General features: G+C 43.0%; 1 protein-coding gene across 1 annotated transcript in view; it reads right to left on the bottom strand.

Annotated features, from left to right (window-relative positions):
* The window catches only part of LOC121572450 (semaphorin-4F), an 89,272-nt gene extending 67,757 nt beyond the window's left edge, over window positions 1-21,515 (bottom strand). Inside the window, exon 1 of the mRNA XM_041884523.1 lies at window positions 20,711-21,515. Coding sequence (XP_041740457.1) covers window positions 20,711-20,801 — 91 coding nt within the window. The 5' untranslated portion in view covers window positions 20,802-21,515. The remainder of the gene's footprint in view (window positions 1-20,710) is intronic.
* Window positions 21,516-21,720: the final 205 nt, after the last annotated feature.

Genomic DNA, 21,720 nt, shown 5'->3' with positions numbered 1-21,720 from the left:
ATTGTTGGAAAAATTACTTGTGTCATGCACAAAGTAGATGTCCTAACCGACTTGCCAAAACTATAGTTTGTTAACAAGACATTTGTGGAGTGGTTGAAAAACGAGTTTTAATGACTCCAACCTAAGTGTATGTAAACTTCCAACTTCAACTATATAAAGGGCAGGATACATTTATTTTTGGCAATGTATTGTGGGTCCTACCTGAGGGCTACAGGTCTACAAAGACCCACCAAACCAACTCACTGCTGCTCACATACAGACATAAACTGATTACACACATGCACGCATACAAACACACACACACACACACACACACACACAGCATGTAGTAGGAGAACAGGTCTTGCAGGTTTGTTTGAAGTTGCAGGAAAGGGAAGGTATAGTATAGTTAAACACGTTCACACAGTCTTCCCACACACACAAACTAACATCATGCAGATTCAAGCACATATGAATAATCTTGATCATACACAGCATATGTTCACATGCATAGCTAAAACACACACACACACTTTACTGTATGTGCAGTATATAAACATAACATGGTAATAAATCTAAATATTACACACACACACAAATCTGTCATGAATCATGTCACACACAGGGGCTATTCCTTCCCAACACACAGTCATACACACTCCAGAGTGCTGACGAAGCGATACACTCCTGTCTGCAGATCAGCTCCTTATTCCCATAGGATAGAGCCCCTGACCTCCATACATACATCACACACACAACATTCTGCTTCTCCAAAACTGATGTGTATGTGTGTAAGAGATATATTGTGTGCGTGTATTTTGTGTGTATATACACACACTCGCTGCAGGCAGATATGGCTGAATAGAGAACCCATGCCTTTGGGCATCCACACCGCCACCTTCTCTTTCCTGCCACTTCAAACAAACCTGCAAGACGTGGTCTCCTACTACATGCTGTGTGTGTGTGTGTGTGTGTGTGTAAGTGTACACACACACACACTGCAGGCAGATTCGGCTGAATAGAGAACCCATGCCTTTGGGCATACACACCGCCCCCTTCTCTTTCCTGCCACTTCAAACAAACCTTTCAAGACCTGTTCTCCTACTACATGCTGTGTGTGTGAGTGTGTGTGTGTGTGTGTGTGTGTGAAAGAGAGAGAGAGAGAGAATGTGTGTATGTTCCCTCTGTGCTTTGGCCAGGGAGGTCAAAGGGCATTTTCCACGTTGCCCTGCAGCTCCTGTGGCTGTCTGTGACACCATCGTTCACCCTGACAACCAGGAAGTAAGGGGCAGGGCATTTTCCTTCCTGACCTACTGCACACAATGGAGCTGCACTGCACACACACACATAGTTTGTGTGTTAGTGTGTTGTTGAAGAAATCTGAATATGGTAGACCAGGCAGGAAAGGTTAAACTGCTGTTTTGTGTGTGTGTGTGTGTGTGTGTGTGTGTGTGTCCCTGGGTTTTATGTACTCTACTTTCCTGTGCTTGTTGTGAATGGGAGGTGTGACTAAAGACCATAGAGAGCCACTGTAGCAGAATATTCTGCTGCCTGAAATGTACTGTGACCTGGTATATTGGAATAGTGTAGTAGAATATTCTCTACCCCGATATTTAATGTGACCCGGCCACTAAGAACTAGCCTGAGTGCCCGTCTGTTTGTGCGATCATGAAAACTCTATGTCCCTCATTGTCATGCCCAACAATGTGACACGCAAGAGCACAAACAGATCTGGAACTAGCCTAGATAATAACTGTTATAATAGAACATTCCACTCTGTGATAATGAGTGTGACCCAGCCACTAAGAGCTGTTGTAGTAGAACATTCTACATATATATTACACATTGGCACATTTATTGAAAATGAAATACACAAATACATAACCATTCAGACCCCTGTGTCTATACTTTGTTGTAGCACCTATGGCAGCGATTACAGCTAAGTCTTTCTGGGTAAGTCTCTAAGAACTTTCCACACCTGAATTGTGCAACATTTGCCCATTATTCTTTTCAAAATTCTTCAAGCTCTGTCAAATTGGATGTTGGTCATAATAACGTAGATTTAAGTCAAAACTGTAACTCAAATCCAGTATAGATTTGGACTTCTGTTTTACGTTATTGTCGTGCTGAAAGGTGAATTCATCTCCCAGTGTCTGGTGGAAAGCAGACTGAACCAGGTTTTCCTCTAGGATTCTGCCCGTGCTAAGCTCGATTCCGTTGATTTTTTATCCTGAAAAACGTCCCAGTCCTTAACGATTAAAAGCATACCCATAACATGATGCAGCCACCACTATGCTTGAAAATATGGAGAGTGGTACACAGTAATGTGTTGTATTGGATTTGCCCCAAACATAACACTTTGTATTCAGGACAAAAACATGATTTCTTTGCCACATTTTTAGCAGTATTACTTTAGTGCCTTGTTGCAAACAGGATGCACGTTTTGAAATATGTTTTATTCTGTACAGGCTCTCTTCTTTTCACTCTGTCATTTAGGTTAATATTGTGGAGTAACTACAAGGTTGTTAATCCATCCTCAGTTTTCTCCTATCCCAGCCATTAAACTCTAACTGTTTGGCCTCAATCCCTGAGCAGTTTCCTTCCTCTCGGGCAACTGAGTTAGGAAGGATGCATGTATCTTTGTAGTGACTGGGTGTATTGATACAACATCCAAAGTATCACCATGCTCAAAGGGATATTCATATTTATTTTTACCCATCTACCAATAGGTGCCCTTCTTTGCGAGGCATTGGAAACCTCCCTGGTCTTTGTGGTTGAATCTGTGTTTGAAATTCACTGCTCGACTAAGGGACCTTAGAGTTAATTGTATGTGTGGGGTACAGAGATGAGGCAGTCATTCAAAACACATAATTCCACGTAGATATTATGGGGTATTGTGTGTAGGCAGTGACAAAAAATCTCAATTTAATCCATTTTAAATTCAGGCTGTAACACAACAAAATGTGGAAAAAGTCAAGGGGTGTGAATTTTTTCTGAAGGCACTGTACAAGTGGAGAGTGTGTGAGAAGGATGGGCGAAAGAGAGAGACAGAGAGAGACAGAGAGTTGAAGGGAAATAAATAAAGCAATATGATGAATTGAGATAGAGTATATGATATGCATTGCATGTGTGTGTGACACAGTGGTTCCTCAATATGATTGTTATCAGGTGAATTCCAGAAACTACAACTTGGCTACACCACAAAGTCATGCTACTGTATGCTACACAGCCATCCCCCAATGAACAGTTACTAGTATGGCCTAATCGTCATATTACGTACTAGCCCCTGGGCTACATCTCCAATAGTGTACTGCATGTTCAGATTATGATACCACTAAGTATGCAATGTAGGCCTCTTAAATTTGGCTGCTGCCCCAGTGCTGTGTACTAAAAAGCCATCCCCAAGTGAATGGATACTATCCTAGTAAGGCCTAATCATTGTGTGCATCCCAAATGGCACCCTATCCCCTTTAAAGTGCACTACTTTTGACTAGAGCCCATAGAGCTCTGGACAACAGTAGTACATTATATATTGAATGGTATTTGACTAGGCACTTGGCTCCAGATCAAGTGCTGTGTACCAAAAAAAAAGACAGGGTTGTGTGTGTGTGTTTGTGTGTGGAAACCAGCCATCTCTGGTACAGTGCATAGTGTAATTATGTAACTAGTCTAAAGCAACCAGTCATGTGTGAGGGACAGTGCCGTGGCAAGGACAGTGCTGGGCAGAGAGAGAGAGAGAGAGAGAGAGCGAGAGAGAGAGAGAGAGACACCCCACACACACACACAAAGAGAAAAAGGATGGGACAGGTACAACAACATGAATATTGATTCTATGGAATTGGCCACTTGACACACACAAACATAGACACACAGTTCTTGCTCTCTCTATACCTAATACACACCATCTTTCTCTCTCTCCCTCTCTCTCTCTCCCTTCCCCTGGGCCACCTCTCTCAGTCAGACCGGGTCAAACCATTATGCAAGCAAGTGGGGGTCGCCACACACAGCTAATGGGCCGCTGTCATAGAGAGTAGGCCTAGGCTCTGCTTTATCAAGGGATAAGAGGGGCGGGGGGAGGCAGTGTTATGTTCCCAGAACCACTGCTTAAATAATCCTTTCGATTTTGACTGGTAAGAACATGAGGTGGTATCTAGCCCAGAACAACACACCCCTGCCACCCAAACACACCCCTGGCTGCAAACACACACACACACACACACCACGCATAAACAAAAAAAGAACACACATACAGATACACAAAATCTCTAACACACACAAACTCTAACACATGCACACACACACTAAAACACACAGCAGTTGATCCATGGTCAAAAGCAAAACAATGGGATTCAAATTGAGTTGAGGCAACCCTGGCTTTGTTTACTTCTGACTTGAGCTCACGGTGTGAAAATTACCAGCAAGAAAACAAGTTGGCCCCTATCACACACACACACACGTGTGATGGCTCAGGGCTCAGTGTTCCATAGAGCACCTGTTTAACAACCTGAGAGAGAGAGAGAGAGAGAGAGAGAGAGAGAGAGAGAGAGAGAGAGAGAGAGAGAGAGAGAGAGAGAGAGAGAGAGAGAGAGAGAGAGAGAAATTGAAATTGAATTGAGAGAGCGAGAGAGAGAGAGAGAGAGAATAAGGTGGAACCATAGAAAAATAAAGAGAACGTGTGTGTCTGTGTGTACTTGTTTTCTTACATTATCAGGACCCCTATGTCCTAACAATTCACCCAAATGTCCTGAAAAGGTTGGAAAACAATAACTTTTTTGATGTCCTGAATTTGTTCAAAGGCTATTTTAAGCTTAAGGGTAAGTTTGAGGGTTTTGGGGTTAAGGTTAGGTTTAGGGTTAGGGTTTTTGGGGTTAAGGTTAGGTTTAGGTTTAGGGGTTAGGGAAAATAGGATTTTTAATGGTCAAACATTTTTACACACCAAAAAGTCCAGATATTTCACAAAAACAAAGCTGTGTGTGTGTTTAGCGTGAGGTTGTGTGTCACCTTGGCTAGAACACGGAGTAAAGATTAATGACACGTAGCTCAGTCCTGGCAACCTCTGTATAGTGTGTTTCACTTTACAATACACGCTTTGTCTCGCCAGTGTGAATGTGTGTCTGTGTGTGCATGTATGTGTGTGTGTGTGTGTGAATGCGCAATTATTGCACCGTTATCTCATGTTGCTATTTGCTCATTGCTCATCAACTGCTTACAGATTTAGCAGTGAGGCCAAGCAACATTTACATTTTAGTCATTTAGCATATGCTCTTATCCAGAGTGACTTACAGTTAGTGAGTACATACATTTTTCATACTGGCCCCCCGTGGGAAACGAACCCACAACCCTAGCGTTGCAAGCGCCATGCTCTACCAACTGAGCTACAGGGGCAACACATACATACCCTGCTACACAATAGCAAGGCTAGCATAGTGACAATGCTAGCTGACACACACCCACACACACGACAAGTGTGTACACACAAACACACACACATACATAATAGTCCAGTCACTGTGTTTAAAATCACAGAAAGTAAAAAGGTTATCAGAGTGAATAACTGACTTTTCCATTTGTTCCCCCTCTCTCTTCCTCCCTCCATCTTTCTGTCACTCCCTCCCTCCTCTATTCCTCTCTCTCTCTCTCTCTCTCCATCCTTTTTCATCCAGTCACCACACACACACTCTTCCCTCTTTCCCTCCTCTCTCCCTCCATCCATCCCTCCCTACCTCTCCCTCCCTTCCTCCCTCTCTCCTGACTGGCATGCAAACACACAGCAAACTCACAGCCCATTCATAATGCAAACTAGGGAGATTATTTCCTGACACAGAGCAAGAGAGAGAGAGAGGAGAGAAATGTACTTATAGGCAAAGGGGTGTGGTCATGTCAACTGACTCATCTATACACACACGCAGATGAATTTGTCCCAAGGAGCTGTTGCCTGGTACTGGCAGACACAGGGCACTGACGCAGTACAGTAAGAGAGATGGAGACAGAGAGAGCGAGAGAGAGAGAGAGCGAGAAAGAAAGAAAGAGAGACAGAGAAAAAGGAAGAAATAAAGAGAGAGACTATATTGTTATATTTCGTAAACAGTATTGACCAGACAGACTAAAACACACAGACAGAAAGATAGTGTGTTACAACAGACAGAAAGGTAGTAACACAGGAGTGCTTGTCAGTAGATCAATAAGCCAAAATCAAACCCATCCACTATCTCAGCCAATCATGGATAGCGGGAAGGTTCCTGTCTTTTTCCGTGGCTAATGGAATACTAGTTTGTTATTAAGGCACATGAAAGTTCACATGTTCCAGTAGGCATTTCTGGCAAAAAAATCAACATTTTGATGAAAAATAAATGTCTACGTTCAAATGCCTCTACTGTGAAGTAGTGATGCCTAGTTTCCTGTACCCCTTCCAAATGGCACCCTATTCCCTATACTGTGCATTACTTTTTACCAGGGCCCAGACTTTTTAAAGTAGTGCACTATATAGGGAATAGGGTGCCATTTGGGATGTCTCTAAGTTAAATAGTTTAATGCCTATTGACCGAACATCAATTTGGCCCTTACCTCTGATCTGACACACACACACACACACATATATATATACACACACACACACACACACACACACACACACACACACACACAGCCCCTTGACTCATGTCCTTAGTAGTCCTATAGAGTGCTCAGTACAGTAGAGCTATTATATTACTTTACAATAGATGTTTTAAGTCCCTCACATACAGATGTTCTTGTCCACTGTAACCATGACGATAGACATTTCATAGGCTGCCATTTGGGACACAGCCTTACTTCCTCGACAAAATGACCTGAATGAGTAAATATGTGTTCCCCAAACTTCACCATAACGGCTTGAAGACACCAGACAGAGCTATCGTAACGGCGTGTGTGTGAATGGTGAAATCACTGGACAGTCAGCTGATGGCTGTTTGTCAGTCAGACAGTGTTTCGCATGTGTGAGAGTTGGTCAATAGGGGCGTCAGCTAATTTCCAAATCATTCCGTTTTCCCAATATTGAGTGAAAAAGTGCTATAGAGAATCATAAACAGATTATGTGACATGCAATAGCTATATCCCATTTCAATGTCTCTCTCAATGACAGCTATTTCACTATCTTACAAGATGACAACACAATACAACAAGGTGTACAATGTGTCGGTCATATCAGGGATTGGTTTCAACTCTGAAAGTAGGTTACTGAGTCGAAGGGAGTTCCTTTTCTTACACACACACACACACACACACACACACACACACTTCCTCTGGAAACACACACACACAAACACAATCCCTCTCGTAATAAACACTTCCACAGACAGCAGTTCCTGTCTATGGAAAGGCAGTCTGTGTGTGTGTGCGCGCGGTGCGTGCTTTCCCTAATGGCAGGAAACAGCCTTGTACCAGTGTGTTACATTCTTAATTACCACCTTCAGTCTCCAATTAAAGACCACAATAAAAGGAGGGATATAAGAAAAAGAGAGACCTAATAAGGCTCAGTCACCCCCCCACACACACACACACACATACGCATAAACACACGCACAGCCCACCAGTCTTTCCCCTGTTAAAACATGAAAGGCCTGAGTAATCCAAATCTGTCTGCCGTCTGTGTGTGTGTGGGTGGGTGCATACGTGTGTGTGGTGACTGAGCCTCGTTAGGTCTCTACACTTCTTTCTTTCATGGTAATTAAGAATGAGGGACTGGCGAAAACAGAGGGAGGATGAGGGAGGAGAGGAACAGCGCTGTGAAAGAAAGAAAGGAGCCTTTCACGTTGCAGTTCTTGACACACTCAAACCGGTGTGCCTGGCACCTACTACCCTACCCCGTTCAAAGGCAGTTAAATCTCATGTTTTGCCCATTCACCCTCTGAAATGGCACACGTACACAATCCATGTCTCAATTGTCTCAATGCTTAAAAATCATTATTTAAACTGTCTCCTCCCCTTCATCTTCATTGATTGAAGTGGATTTAACAAGTGACATCATAACTTTCACCTGGATTCACCTGGTCAGTCTGTCATGGAAAGAGCAGGTGTTCTTAATGTTTTGTGCACTCAAGTGTATAGGGCGTAGAATGAACACTTTCCTTATGACAACGTGTAGTAGATGAGGTTATCTATCACCATGGAAATAATTTCTAAATGGTACACAAACATGGGAGAATGAATGCCTGCAACAATATTTACAGAAATCAAACATTTCTTATAGAAAAGGGTAGGTTTGATAGGAATGCCTGTGTTATGTTTCTATGCTCAAAGCCATTCTTTATATTGTGTTACTGTGTGTGCTATGCCCTGCTTCACTCACGACTCTGTGTTTAATGTACACACACGTACGCACGCACACACACTGCTCCAGTCTGTCTGTGTGCAACTTTTACGATCACTTTCTGACAAGTAGTTGTCAGTTAAGTAATGACAAATTCACAGCAACAAGTTGCCATTAAGTTACTGGAAAATGCCCAATAACCTCTTTATAGTGCAGCTCATTACTGACACACAGGGGCGGTGTGTTCAATAGGGCGATATGGGCGACGCACTGCCAAACGGGAAAAGGAAGGGATTTTTTTTCTAATCAATTATATCACGGCAACAGTAGTTATCAGTGTTGTAATGTCCAATCAGGCTAAAGTCGTGCTTCAAATGGCTCCCCCCCCTTTTGGGGCGATTTCAGTCAGGTTGAAAATCGCCCAGAAGTCTGTCATAGACTCCCATGTAAAATCTATTTTTTTCAAATTTCAGAGCTTTCAATACAATCTCTATGGGTGTCTGAGGGCTTGCACTTACGCGCTTTCGTCATACGTAACGTAACCATGAACGTAACTAAGAAAAGAGCGGATTGTGTCTTTGAAAGAAGTTCCTTTTTGTCGGCGAACAAATGAAGATAAATTGGCAACGAAACAATTAGGACCTCCCAGACCAAATTTAATAATTCAACAGGTTTCTACTAAAGGCGGAAAGTCCTACACCCGAGGATTTTCCAAAAATTGGTACTAACGAAAAAGAACATTGCCACTCAACTGGATGAGGGATACAGGCTAGCTGTCCGCCGCCACAACGATGAGGTTAGTGTTGATAATCACAAGTTTACTGGAGAACTGAGACCAAGTAGAGACTTTGGACAGGGTGGATATGGTATAATAAAGGCAGTTTATTCAGAGGTAAAGATATCTGGAATCGCGTGCACGGACCCGTTCGTCAAACTCTTAGGGAGCTATACATTAAGCCCCATTACTTACCATATCAGATAAGAGAAATTGCTGCAGCTACATATATTTTACATCCTGGCCCTACATAGTTCACTATTTGCATCACTTACCAAAATATTACATGTGGTCATATATGCTTGGAAAGTGGAGATGCCATAGAACGTCAAAAAAGTAAACATTGCTGGAGACACATTGCCGTTTTGGAGAAGAATTCGCGTTTGCTAGCGAAGAGATTTGTTTTGGCAAATTAACTTGGACTGGGAATTGCCAGGAACCTCACGATAAGATATATGCATTGCGAGTCTCATGATTCTATACGTATTGCGATTCGATACTGTGATTTTATTGCGCACCATATGTCTGTTGCAGAGGGATCAGAAAGCCATGAGAACGAGTTTTGATCAGTTATGGAAATAAAAGTGCTGAAAACAAATTGGCTCCCAATGTGAAAAGATTGAGAACAAGCTATGAAGGAACAATAATGGTGTTTTGGTGCAGGTACAGCCAACTAGCGCTAAAATATTGCGATATTGTCAATACAGTATATCGTAAAGTATCACTATGTAACTCGATTTCTTTCACCCCAATCCCTCAAATTAACGGTAAATAACTGAATTGTTTGCCCCACATTTAGCTAAGATGATTAGCTAGCCAGCTAAAATGTTTTATTTAGTTAGCAGTCGCATCTACAATAGTTTACTGTCAATAACATGTCTCCAAAAATGACGTGGTGTCTCCAATTGTGTTGACATTTTACAATTGCGATGCGCATCCATGAGTATCCACTTTCTGTAGCTCAGCTGGTAGAGCACGGCGCTTGTAACGCCAAGGTAGTGGGTTCGATCCCCGGGACCACCCATACACAAAAATGTATGCACGCATGACTGTAAGTCGCTTTGGATAAAAGCGTCTGCTAAATGGCATATTATTATTATTATTATTATTATTATTATTATTATTATTATTATTATTATTATCTGAAGAGAGCCCCGAAACATTGTGTGCAGACATTTTATGCAATAAATGAAGTAGGTTGAATCTAGTAGTTCTGATCTTCTGATTGGTCCTGATGAGTTGGGCGAGGTCCCCTCCAGGCTACTGTCACTGTTGCATTGGCTCTGAGTCGGGTTCTCTGTCTTCAAATGTTCAGCCTAAGAGAGGGGATTTTTGTGTGTGTGTGTGTGTGTGTGTGTGTGTTTAACAGTGATGATGTGTGTGTGTGTGTGTGTGTTTAACAGTGATGATGTGTGTGTGTGTGTGTTTGTGTGTGTGTGTGTGTGTGTCCTCAGAGCAAGAACTCGTGAGTTGGAAGAACTGAGAGGCCTATGGCGTGGGTGTTGTCCTTGGCCACCTGCTGACAAGGCTGACAAGATAGGACCCTTTTGTCCATTGTTATTGGATAGGAACAGAACTTATAACCAGCTCCTGACCTAAATAGATCTTAGCACAACATTTTACTCAACATATCATATTCCATATTCACTATAACAAATATATTTACTACGACATTAGCAAGAACCGCCACATCCTCAGCCGGCTAATCCAGTGTGTGAAGTTTTGCGGAGTGTTTGAGTTAGCTTTGCGAGGCAAAGATGAAACTGAGGGCTCCACCAACCCTGGTAAGCCAACACTTTTGAGATCAGTCAATAAATGCTTCTGGTATTGACTTATATGCTGCCCCTGTCTTCATGTTGTTGCTGGACATATCTTTTTTAAAATGTGTGTAGGTCACCTAAATCATCAGAAAAATTGCCCCCCCCTGAGAATTTTTTCAGGAGCCGCCACTGCTGACACATTCTCTTACAAAGTTTGCAGAACAGACCGTGTAAAAGGATGTGCTCTACTTGCATTGGTATAACCATCAAACACTTAAACTGCTACAACACGTCCATTGACGATTAGCACACCAGTACATTGCCCCCACCTATCAAAGCGTTGTGATGATCGTACCTTATATTCAAAATATTGGGTCAAAAATGTTTCCATTATACCTACAAGGTACCAAACTGTACCATGTGAGTTCATGTGTACCTGTAAAGTGTACCTTTGACCTTTGTGTACCCCAGGTAACAATACTGTAGTGTACCTTAACCATGCCCTTATATTAACACAGTCTTAAAAAATAAGTTCCAAGCAATTAGTATGAACCTGGTAGCACAGCAGAAACACTGATGCACTCCCAACCAAGATGCAAGTTCAAATCCCCAAATAATTAATGTATACTCTATGTCAATTGTCCTTGAGCACTGCTAGTTTTACGTTGATGTTATGTTGGTGGTGACAATTGGACGATTATTCTGGGCAGCTTTTAACAAAGTGCAGAAATGCATTCTTGATAATAAGTCTGTGGCCATATCTCTTTCACGTTCACAGATCTGGTAGTGTAACTCCCATTTAAGGCAGAGTCCCAATTGTGGTCACAGCACAATATGTTACAGTAATTCAAATCAAAATACAGCAGCAGACTGTCATTTTATAGAAATAACATCTTCAAGTTGTTGTATATATTTACTTTATTTTTACTGCAACTTTAGGCAAAGTGCAGAAATGTATTCTTGCCAATCTCCATTATGCACACAGACCTGGTGGCGCAGCAGGAACTTCAGGAAGTTATCAACCAACTTTAGTTATGGGGCAGCAAGTTATGCATTCAAGTCCCAAGGGAGCTTGAGTCCCAAGGGCGGCAGGTAGCTTAGTGGTTAAGAGCGTTGTGCCAGTAACCGAAAGGTCGCTGGTTCTAATCCCCGAGCCGACTAGGTGATAAATCTGTCGACGTGCCCTTGAGCAAGGCACTTAACCCTAATTGCTCCTGTAAGTCGCTCTGGATAAGAGCGTCTGCTAAATGACTAAAATGTAAAGTAATCAGCGTACAGTAGCATACTGTCCATTAACACCTGAATTTAGCTGAAAAGATACAGTAACTAGTTGTAGATTTACCTTATTTTCACAGCAACTAGACAAAAACCTCCAGTGGAACGAGACTGTCACGACTTTCTCCGAAGCTGCCTCCCCTCCTTATTCGGGCAGGCTTCGGCGTTCATTGTCACCGGCCTTGTAACCACTGCCGCTCCATATCTCATCATTCCATTTGTCTTGTCTTGTCAATTACACACATCTGGTTCATATTCCCCTTATTAGTATGTGTTTAAGTGTTCCCTCTGATTGTTTAATGTGAGATGAGTGTAGCTCGGTGGAGCTACCTGTACTTTGTATTGCCGGGATATATTTTTCCCATGTGCCTGTATTTGTTCCAGTATTTGTTTTGCGCACTGCACTGTTGACGCTATCCAGCGTAACTGTGTCCTACGGAATAAACTCTGTATTCAGAGCCTGACTCCTTCAAATCACACTCTCACAGAATCACCCACCCGAAATGGAGTCAGCGGGAGAGGAGCGCATGCCTGGAGTCATGGCACGGGTCCAGGAGCATTCAACGATGCTAGCCAGCTTGGGAGAAGCGATGGATCGGGTTCTTCAGGTCGTCCAACGCCTGGAGAAGAGAGGACCCGATCTGTTGAGACCAGCTGGGCAACCGGATCCAGCCACCCACACCCCAGCACCCAGAGGGATCCATATATCCCGACCATGGGAGTTCGACGGGACAGCTGTTCTCTGCCAAGGATTCCTCCAATTGGAGTTCTACTTCTCCAGCATCAGGCCGGCCCCATCGGAGTGGGAAGAGGTGTCTGCCCTCGTCTCCTGCCTCTCGGGGAAATCCCAGGAGTGGGCCAACGCGGTCTGGAACGAAGGAGGAGCCGCATTGGACAACTACGGGGAGTTCGCTCGCCTCTTTCGGGCTGTCTTCGATCACCCGCCTGAAGGTCGAGAGGCGGGCAAGCGGCTGGCCCACCTGTGGCATGGGACGAAGACTGGCAGGACTTCGCCTTGGAGCTTTGGACTCTAGCAGCTGGGTCTGGGTGAAACGAGCGGGTCCTCATCGACCACTTCCAGTGCCATCTGCGGGAGGACGTCCGAAGGGAGCTAGCCTGCCGGGACACCATGTTGTCCTTCACAACTGGTGGACATGGCCATCCGTTTGGACAACCTACTGGTAGCCAGAGGACGTCCTGGAGGGGGTCTGCCCATTCACACCCCAGCTCTCGAGCTGTCTGACAGATTTTCCGCTCAAAGGCTCTATCTGTATTCTGTGCGCGTGTGATAAATAACAAATATAGCCTACACACGAAATTATGCAAATTAACTTAGAAACCGATAAGCATGACCGGTCAAATGTACTTACATCAATGGAATAGGCTAAAAATGATTATTTCGAAAAGTGAGTATTTTCTTCTTCTCCCAGACAATTGGCCAGTGCCAATTTTATGTATCAGCTTTTCCATTTTTTTTTATCGGCCAAAAGTGGGCTAATACCGGATAACGGAAACCCTGGTCTGTATGCATTGTTTTGAATATATCTCAACATTCCATCATTCCAACTGGACATTCCACACAACATGGGCTTGCAGTGCTTACCTTCCAGTAGCCAATCAGATCAATGCCTTTCAACGGCCAATCAAATCACTGCATGTTGCCGATTTCGGATAGAAGCTGCACTTCAGCACACATTTCTAGGATGTAGTTTGACCCATATCCTAACCTTGACAGTGTGTGTACTATATCTTTGTGTACTTGACATTGTGTCTGTGTACCTCCCTACCCCTTCCCCCTCTTTTCTGCTGACAAAGAGTCTGCGGGGGGGAAGAGAGAGAGAGAGAGAGAGAGAGAGAGAGAGAGAGAGAGAGAGAGAGAGAGAGAGAGAGAGAGAGAGAGAGAGAGAGAGAGAGAGAGAGAGAGAGAGAGAGAGAGAGAGAGAGAGAGAGAGAGAGAGAGAGAGAGAGAGAGAGAGAGAGAGAGAGAGAGAAAGAGATAGATATGGGGGGGGGGGGGGGACTGACAGGCGAGAGCCCCAGACAAAAGTAACGAATTGGAACTCAGTTGGGGTCTCAACTTCCTGTCAACAGTTAGAATAGTAGAATACACAAGGTGGAAGTTGGAAATTTGGTTGTGCTTTAGCAGTTTTTCTCTTGTTTTGTCAGTCACTGACCGTCACTCAATTAGCCATGTGAGCAACAACAAAAATGTTTTGGTATCTAAACTTGTAGTAATCATGGCCGAATGCCGACCGGGCACGCAGGGCATGTGCCCAGGAGCCCTGACCTAAAGGGGCCCCCATTGATTTTGTTAGTCACTCTCACTAATATATCATTAACATGGCATGAGTCAAGGCAAAATGTGTAGAATTGCAGGAAATTAGATGTAAAACTGCAAAGGATTCTCTCCACCCCATGGCAAAATGGGTAGAATTGCAGAAAATGTGCTTTAAAACTGACATAGACACACAGTTCTTGCTCTCGCTCTCCCTAATACACACTATATTTCTCTCTCTCTCTCACTCACTCACACCAGGTCAAAAGCAGTGCACTATATAAGAAATCGGGTGCCATTTGGGAAACCCAACTAAAAGCATTTCTGATTGCATTCCTTATTCCCTTGAAAGCATTTTACCCTACTAGTATCAGCCAACACTACTAACAATCATCCCCATGGCTCAGAGAGTGAGAGAGAAGGGGGTAGAAAGAGAGGCAAAGAGAGAAAAAGAGAGAGGATGGTAGAGAATGGGGGTGTGATAATGCATTTCCCTCCAGTCAAAAACATCCCACCAGTGTCTCACAATACATTGCACTCCTATGCCGGTATTCACAAAGCATCTCAGAATAACACATAACACATACACATACTGTATGCCATGTAACATACACTTTTATCCAAACAGATGCTTTTTTCCTGGGTGGCAGAACATTTAAGTCCTTTAAAGTCCCTTTAGGGGGCTATGAACTGTGATGTCACAACATTGTTAGCCATGGAGGCCATTGTGTTTCGGGGCCTAATCGGTTTCATTTGTGGGGCATTAGAACAGCAGGCCCTGCAGTGAAACTGACAGGAGGGGAGAGGTCAGCGTGGCTTTGTGGCTCCCGCTGTGTTCCCTTCCCACACACAGAGTATACCTCCCAAATGGCACCCTACTCCCTACTATAGCACTATATAGTAAGGGCTATGGGCCCTGGTCAAAAGTAGTGCACAAATAAGGAAAAGGGTGCCATTTGGGATGCAAACCGGGAGAGTAACGTCTCTACTTAGAACTGGTCCTTAGGGGACGCAGACACAGGGTGTTTCTCAATATCCTCACGTCTCTCCCAGTCAAGATCATCTTTGCTCCAGCCTCAAACTGACTGCATGTGTGAATGAAGTCATAAGTCTTAAAGAGACAGCACACACTTTAATAAAAGAGTATCGTGATACTAAACCTGGTATTGAAGTCAGAATTCTGGTATCGTGACAACACTACTGCACTTCCCCATTTACTGAACTTTCTTCCAGCCAGGACAATGGCAATAGAGACAAAACAAGATATGCACAAAGCAAACGTTTTACTTCATAATTATCAGCTAGCTATAGGTGAATCGTAATAATCTCAGCCAGGTCACCTTACAAATTTGGAGTTAATGCCTAAACTTAACCTTAAACACTTTGAAATTTGACGTTTGGAAAAACATTTGAGAAACACGGATGAATGTCTAATTCTGACGTGAGACTATGAGAGCTGGTAGAATAATCTAGCTAGCCAGCTAGTTTAACAAGCAAATACAACCTAAAACTAATGGTATGTAAGGTAGATTTTCCGTGGCTAGCTAGCCAGTTAGCCCTATTGACTTATACGGCTTGCGATCTAGTGGGTATTGTAGGCAGGTAAACATGCCAAAATTAATACAGTGTGTATTTATTAACGTATCAAGATAAAATATTGTAGTCAGGCAACATATGAGATCTGAATGGGCAACATTTCATTCCGAAGTCTGAGTTTATTTTGGCCTAATCACCCAACATCAGTGCCAGACCTCACTAATGCTCTTGTGGCTGAATGGAAGCAAGTCCACACAGCAATGTTCCAACATCTAGTGGAAAGCCTTCCCAGAATAATGGAGGCTTTTATAGCAGCAAAGGGGGAACCAACTCCATATTAATGCCCATGATTTTGGCATGAGATGTTCGACAAGCAGGTGTCCACATACCTTTGGCCATGTAGTGTACTTTCTGTTGAAGCTTGCATCAATGCATGCTTCAAAATATGTACATAGGGAGTACGCATCCGAGAAGTGCCCTCCGTGCTCTGTTTTGCATACTTTGATTTTGACTCATGCTCCAACCTTCCCGTGCTTCAATTTGCGTGCTCGGACTTCGGAGCACAGTAGTATGCTTATTGAGAAACACACCCAGTGTCTGTTGGTTTTCATTGTTGCCTATAACACGATCAGCTTTACCTTTTAGATCCTAATTAAATTATGATTACATGGACAGAGGTGACCTGATCCTAGATCAGCAGTCCTATTCTGAGACGCCTTATGAATACGGGCCCTGGTTTTTTTGTATTTTATTCTGCCAAGGCAGCTATATTCTGCTACTCTTCCTGGGGTCCAATCACAATGACATACAATAAAACAATACATAACACAACACATTATCACACACTACTCTACCATAACATATATACAATACAAAATCAATAATACAGCAAAATAACAATGTAAAAATGCATGCTAGCATGTGTTTGCGAATACACTATGTGTGTGCCTGTGTGTCTCTTCACAGTCCGAGCTGTTCCATAAGGTGTAGTTTTATCTGTTTTTTTAAATCTGATTTTACTGCTTGACTGAGTTACATGATGTGGAATAGAGTTCCATGTAGTCATGGTTCTATGTAGTACTGTCTATTTCCCGTAGTCTGTTCTGGACATGGGGACTGTGAAGAGACCTCTGGTAGCATGTCTTGTGGGGTATGTATGGGGGTTTCTGTGCTGATATAGACATGGGACCTGAGTGACAAGTGACAAATATGAAACACTAAATGCATGTAATGCCAATCTAGAGTGAGTTTCAACAGAACAAAACAACTACAAGACCTTATATAAGAGAATCCATTCCTCTCTGTGACTATCATAAGAAACTAACAACACACACACAAACACCAAGGGTTACAACACAAATAATCTCTCACTTTGTTATGGAACTGAATTTGTTTGTCTCTCTCTCGCTCTCTTAAGATTAGTTGTTTAGAAATGTAAATTCCACTCAACCAGTTGGATTTGTTGCTCAATTGTTTGATGATGTATATGAATGACATGAAACTATCCAGGCTTGAAACACCTGCAGTAAGCCTATGGCCTGACAACACAGCGAGACACTGCTCAGAGCAGCGGCAGCAACGGCACGTCTGTATCATTGACATGCAATAGTTCTGGAACAGCAGAGAGTGTGGAAACTAAACTCCCGTTCTGTCCTGTCTGACGAAGCGCTCCACTGTCCATCCGCACAACCCAACCGTTGGTTTTGAAAGTATGAGAATTCTCACATGTAATCAACTATTATAATTCTCACATGCGACGTGGCTAGGCGCTAGCCTAGGTAGCAATATTTTTAGTTAACGTTACACTCATTCCCACTCCTGTCATTTGTCAAAGTACCCAGTAGCCTGGGTACCAGTCTCTTTGGCAAATGACAGGAGCTGCAAGGAGTGGAATGTTAATTAAAAAGACTGGTATCCAGACTAGCTAGGCGTGGCAAGGAAAGTGCATTATATAGATTATAGCGCTCTAATGGGTACGGTACGGTGATGCAATGTATACATCTCTTCCTCCCTAGTGCGTCCAGGAGTAAACACACTCAGATGGGGATGAAGGCTGCACACAGCAGAAGGTGAGAGAGAGAGAGAGAGAGAGAGAGAGAGAGAGAGAGAGAGAGAGAGAGAGAGAGAGAGAGAGAGAGAGAGAGAGAGAGAGAGAGAGAGAGAGAGAGAGAGAGAGAGAGAGAGAGAGAAAGTCTAACATCATCCTTAGCTCTGGCATCTTCCCCAATATTTGGAACCAAGGACTGATCACCCCAATCCACAAAAGTGGAGACAAATTTGACCCCAATAACTACCTTGGGATATGCGTCAACAGCAACCTTGGGGAAATCCTCTGCATTGTCATTAACAGCAGACTAGTTCATTTCCTCAGTGAAAACAATGTACTGAGAAAATGTCAAATTGGCTTTTTACCAAATTACCGTACGACAGACCACGTATTCACCCTGCACACCCTAATTGACAAACAAACAAACCAAAACAAAGGCAAAGTCTTCTCATGCTTTGTTGATTTCATAAAAGCTTTTGACTCAATTTGGCATGAGGGTCTGCTATACAAATTGATGGAAAGTGAGGTTGGGGGAAAAACATACGACATTATAAAATCCATGTACACAAACAAAGTGTACGGTTAAAATTGGGAAGAAAACACACATTTCTTTCCACAGGGCCGTGGGTTGAGACAGGGATGCAGTTTAAGCCCCACCCTCTTCAACATATATATCAACGAGTTGGCGAGGGCACTAGAACAGTCTGCAGCACCCGGCCTCACCCTACTAGAATCTGAAGTCAAATGTCTACTGTTTGCTGATGATCTGGTGCTTCTGTCACCAACCAAGGAGCGCCTACAGCAGCACCTAGATCTTCTGCACAGATTCTGTCAGACCTGGGCCCTGACAGTAAATCTCACTAAGACAAAAATAATGGTGTTCCAAAAAAGGTCCAGTTGCCAGGACCACAAATACAAATTCCATCTAGACACCGTTTCCCTAGAGCACACAAAAAACGATACATACCTCGGCCTAAACATCAGCGCCACAGGTAACTTCCACAAAGCTGTGAACGATCTGAGAGACAAGGCAAGAAGGGTCTTCTATGTCATCAAAGGGAACATAAAATTTGACATACCAATTATGGTCTGGCTAAAAAATACTTGAATCAGTTATAGAACCCATTGCCCTTTATGGTTGTGAGTTCTGGGGTCCGCTCACCAACCAAGAATTCACAAAATGGGACAAACACCAAATTGAGACTCTGCATGCAGAATTCTGCAAAAATATCTGTGTACCACGAAAAACACCAAATAATGCATGCAGAGCAGAATTAGGCCGATACCCGCTAATTATCAAAATCCAGAAAAGAGCCGTTAAATTCTATAACAAAGCCATCACCTACAAAGAGATGAACTTGGAGAAGAGTCCCCTAAGTAAGCTGGTCCTGGGGCTCTGCTCACAAACACAAACAGACCCCACAGAGCCCCAGCACAACAACACAATTAGACCCAACCAAATCATGAGAAAACAAAAAGAGAATTACTTGACACATTGGAAAGAATTAACAAAAAAACTGAGCAAACTAGAATGCTATTTGGCTCTAAACAGAGAGTACACAGTGGCAGAATACCTGACCACTGTGACTGACCCAAACTTAAGGAAAGCTTTGACTATGTACAGACTCAGTGAGCATAGCCTTGCTATTGAGAAAGGCCGCCGTAGGCAGACCTGGCTCTCAAGAGAAGACAGGCTATGTGCACACTGCCCACAAAATGAGGTGGAAACTGAGCTGCACTTCCTAACCTCCTGCCAAATGTATGACCATATTAGAGACACATATTTCCCTCAGATTACAGAGATCCACAAAGAATTTGAAAACAAACCCAATTTTGATAAACTCCCTTACCTACTGGGTGAAAAACCAGTGTGCCATCACAGCAGCAAGATGTGTGACCTGTTGCCACAAGAAAAGGGCAACCAGTGAAGAACAAACACCATTGTAAATACAACCCATATTTATGTTTATTTATTTTCCCATTTGTACTTTAACTATTTGCACATTGTTACAACACCGTATATATATACATAATATGACATTTGAAATGTCTTTGTTCTTTTGGAACTTCTGAGTAATGTTTACTGTTAATATTTATTTCACTTTTGTTTACTATCTACTTCACTTGCTTTGGCAATGTTAACATAAGTATTCCCATTCAAATAAAGCCCTTAAATTGAAATATATATATATTTGAATGAATGAATGAATGAATGAATGAATGAATGAATGAATGAAAGAGAGAGAGAGAGAGAGAGAGAGAGAGAGAGAGAGAGAGAGAGAGAGAGAGAGAGAGAGAGAGAGAGAGAGAGAGAGAGAGACATTGAGTACAGGGAACACAGGGCCAGCTCCAGACATAAGCTGTCACTTAGAGCACCACACCGCTAGCCCCCCTCTTTCCAAACTTACACACCTGACACCCACACACACACACACATTGCCCAAAACAACGTCACCAATCACTCTGTTTGCTGCATATTCTAAACCAAATAGTAAACAAAAAACAATGGAGACACACACAAACCTGCAGCTGAGTTCAATACACTTGTTGACCTGTGCATAGCCTACAGGTCTGTCACCTGCTAGATCAGCTAACCATTCACATACCGCACGTACGCTATACGCAGGTGCTACTAGCTACCGCGTTGTGAATTGTGCCAAAATGCGTAGGCCTATCCAAAGTTAGGTAGCTGTTTCGAAGATGTTCAATTTCATTTGACAACATTATTCCTCCACACTGTCAGGATCATTCAGTGAGTGGACAAACTGACACTTACCACCAATAGTGCTCAGAGTGGCCGTCCAAGATCCAGAGATAGGACATAACACCCAGAGAAGCCAGAAGATCACCACGCCAGACGCCCTCATGTTTCTGCTCGTGACTCACAGTTGTACCGGTACTGTAGGATCTGGTCCGGTGCAGGGAGCTTTTAATGGAAAGATCCCGGTCTCATCTCAATGTGAGTGTGTGTTTAGATTATTCAATTCAGCACGAGCACGGAGAACGCACAATCACACAACCATACAAGGAAGTTAAATAGAATCATGAAATGTATCTAAATTAAGTAAAATATATAATAAATAGGCTGTTTAGGTTATTCATTTATCAAACTTGTTTGAGTTGATTGACAGACTAATAATAGCTTGCACCAGCTTTTAGCAGCGCACGGTGCATTTAAAATACAAACATTTCCAGAGCAGAGGAAGTCAACATAAATATGGATTAAATAAATATTGTTTATGTTATTCCTCACGGACAAAGTAATGCAAAGTTAATAATTCTGTAATAATGTCCATTCTGTATCTCGAGCTCTTTAGGTTTTAAATCAACACGAGACTTTCTTCATCTGGTCCCAGTCGTTGTGGCTTCGTTCGCTCTTTAGCGCTGCCTGTCCGGCTGTTGTTGGTCACAGAATTTAAACTGTCCGAATTTAAACATCAACGAATATTCCCCGTAAACGAAATATGTTTTAAACAATAAATAATAATAATCCCTCTCAACACCCCGATAAAACAAATTCCAGCACCGTGACAACTGAACCGATCACGGAATAGGAGGAAAGTATAGCAAAGATCTGCCGTCTCGAGCGCTCTCTCCGTCTGTAACTGTCTCAAGCAGCGCAGAGCCGAGCCAGTCTCGAGCCCCGCCCCACACTGGAAACGACAACAGGTAGGCCTAATGATGTCACGTGATCAGATAACGTTTATTATAGTGCCTATAATAATGCCCATGTACTGTTCACTGTAAAACCATGAAACGTGACACGTTTATAGCCTAAACGTCCGT

The sequence above is a fragment of the Coregonus clupeaformis genome, chromosome 8 (assembly GCF_020615455.1).
Source record: "Coregonus clupeaformis isolate EN_2021a chromosome 8, ASM2061545v1, whole genome shotgun sequence".
Taxonomy (NCBI): Eukaryota; Metazoa; Chordata; class Actinopteri; order Salmoniformes; family Salmonidae; genus Coregonus; species Coregonus clupeaformis.
This window is presented reverse-complemented; position numbering and strand designations above follow the sequence as displayed.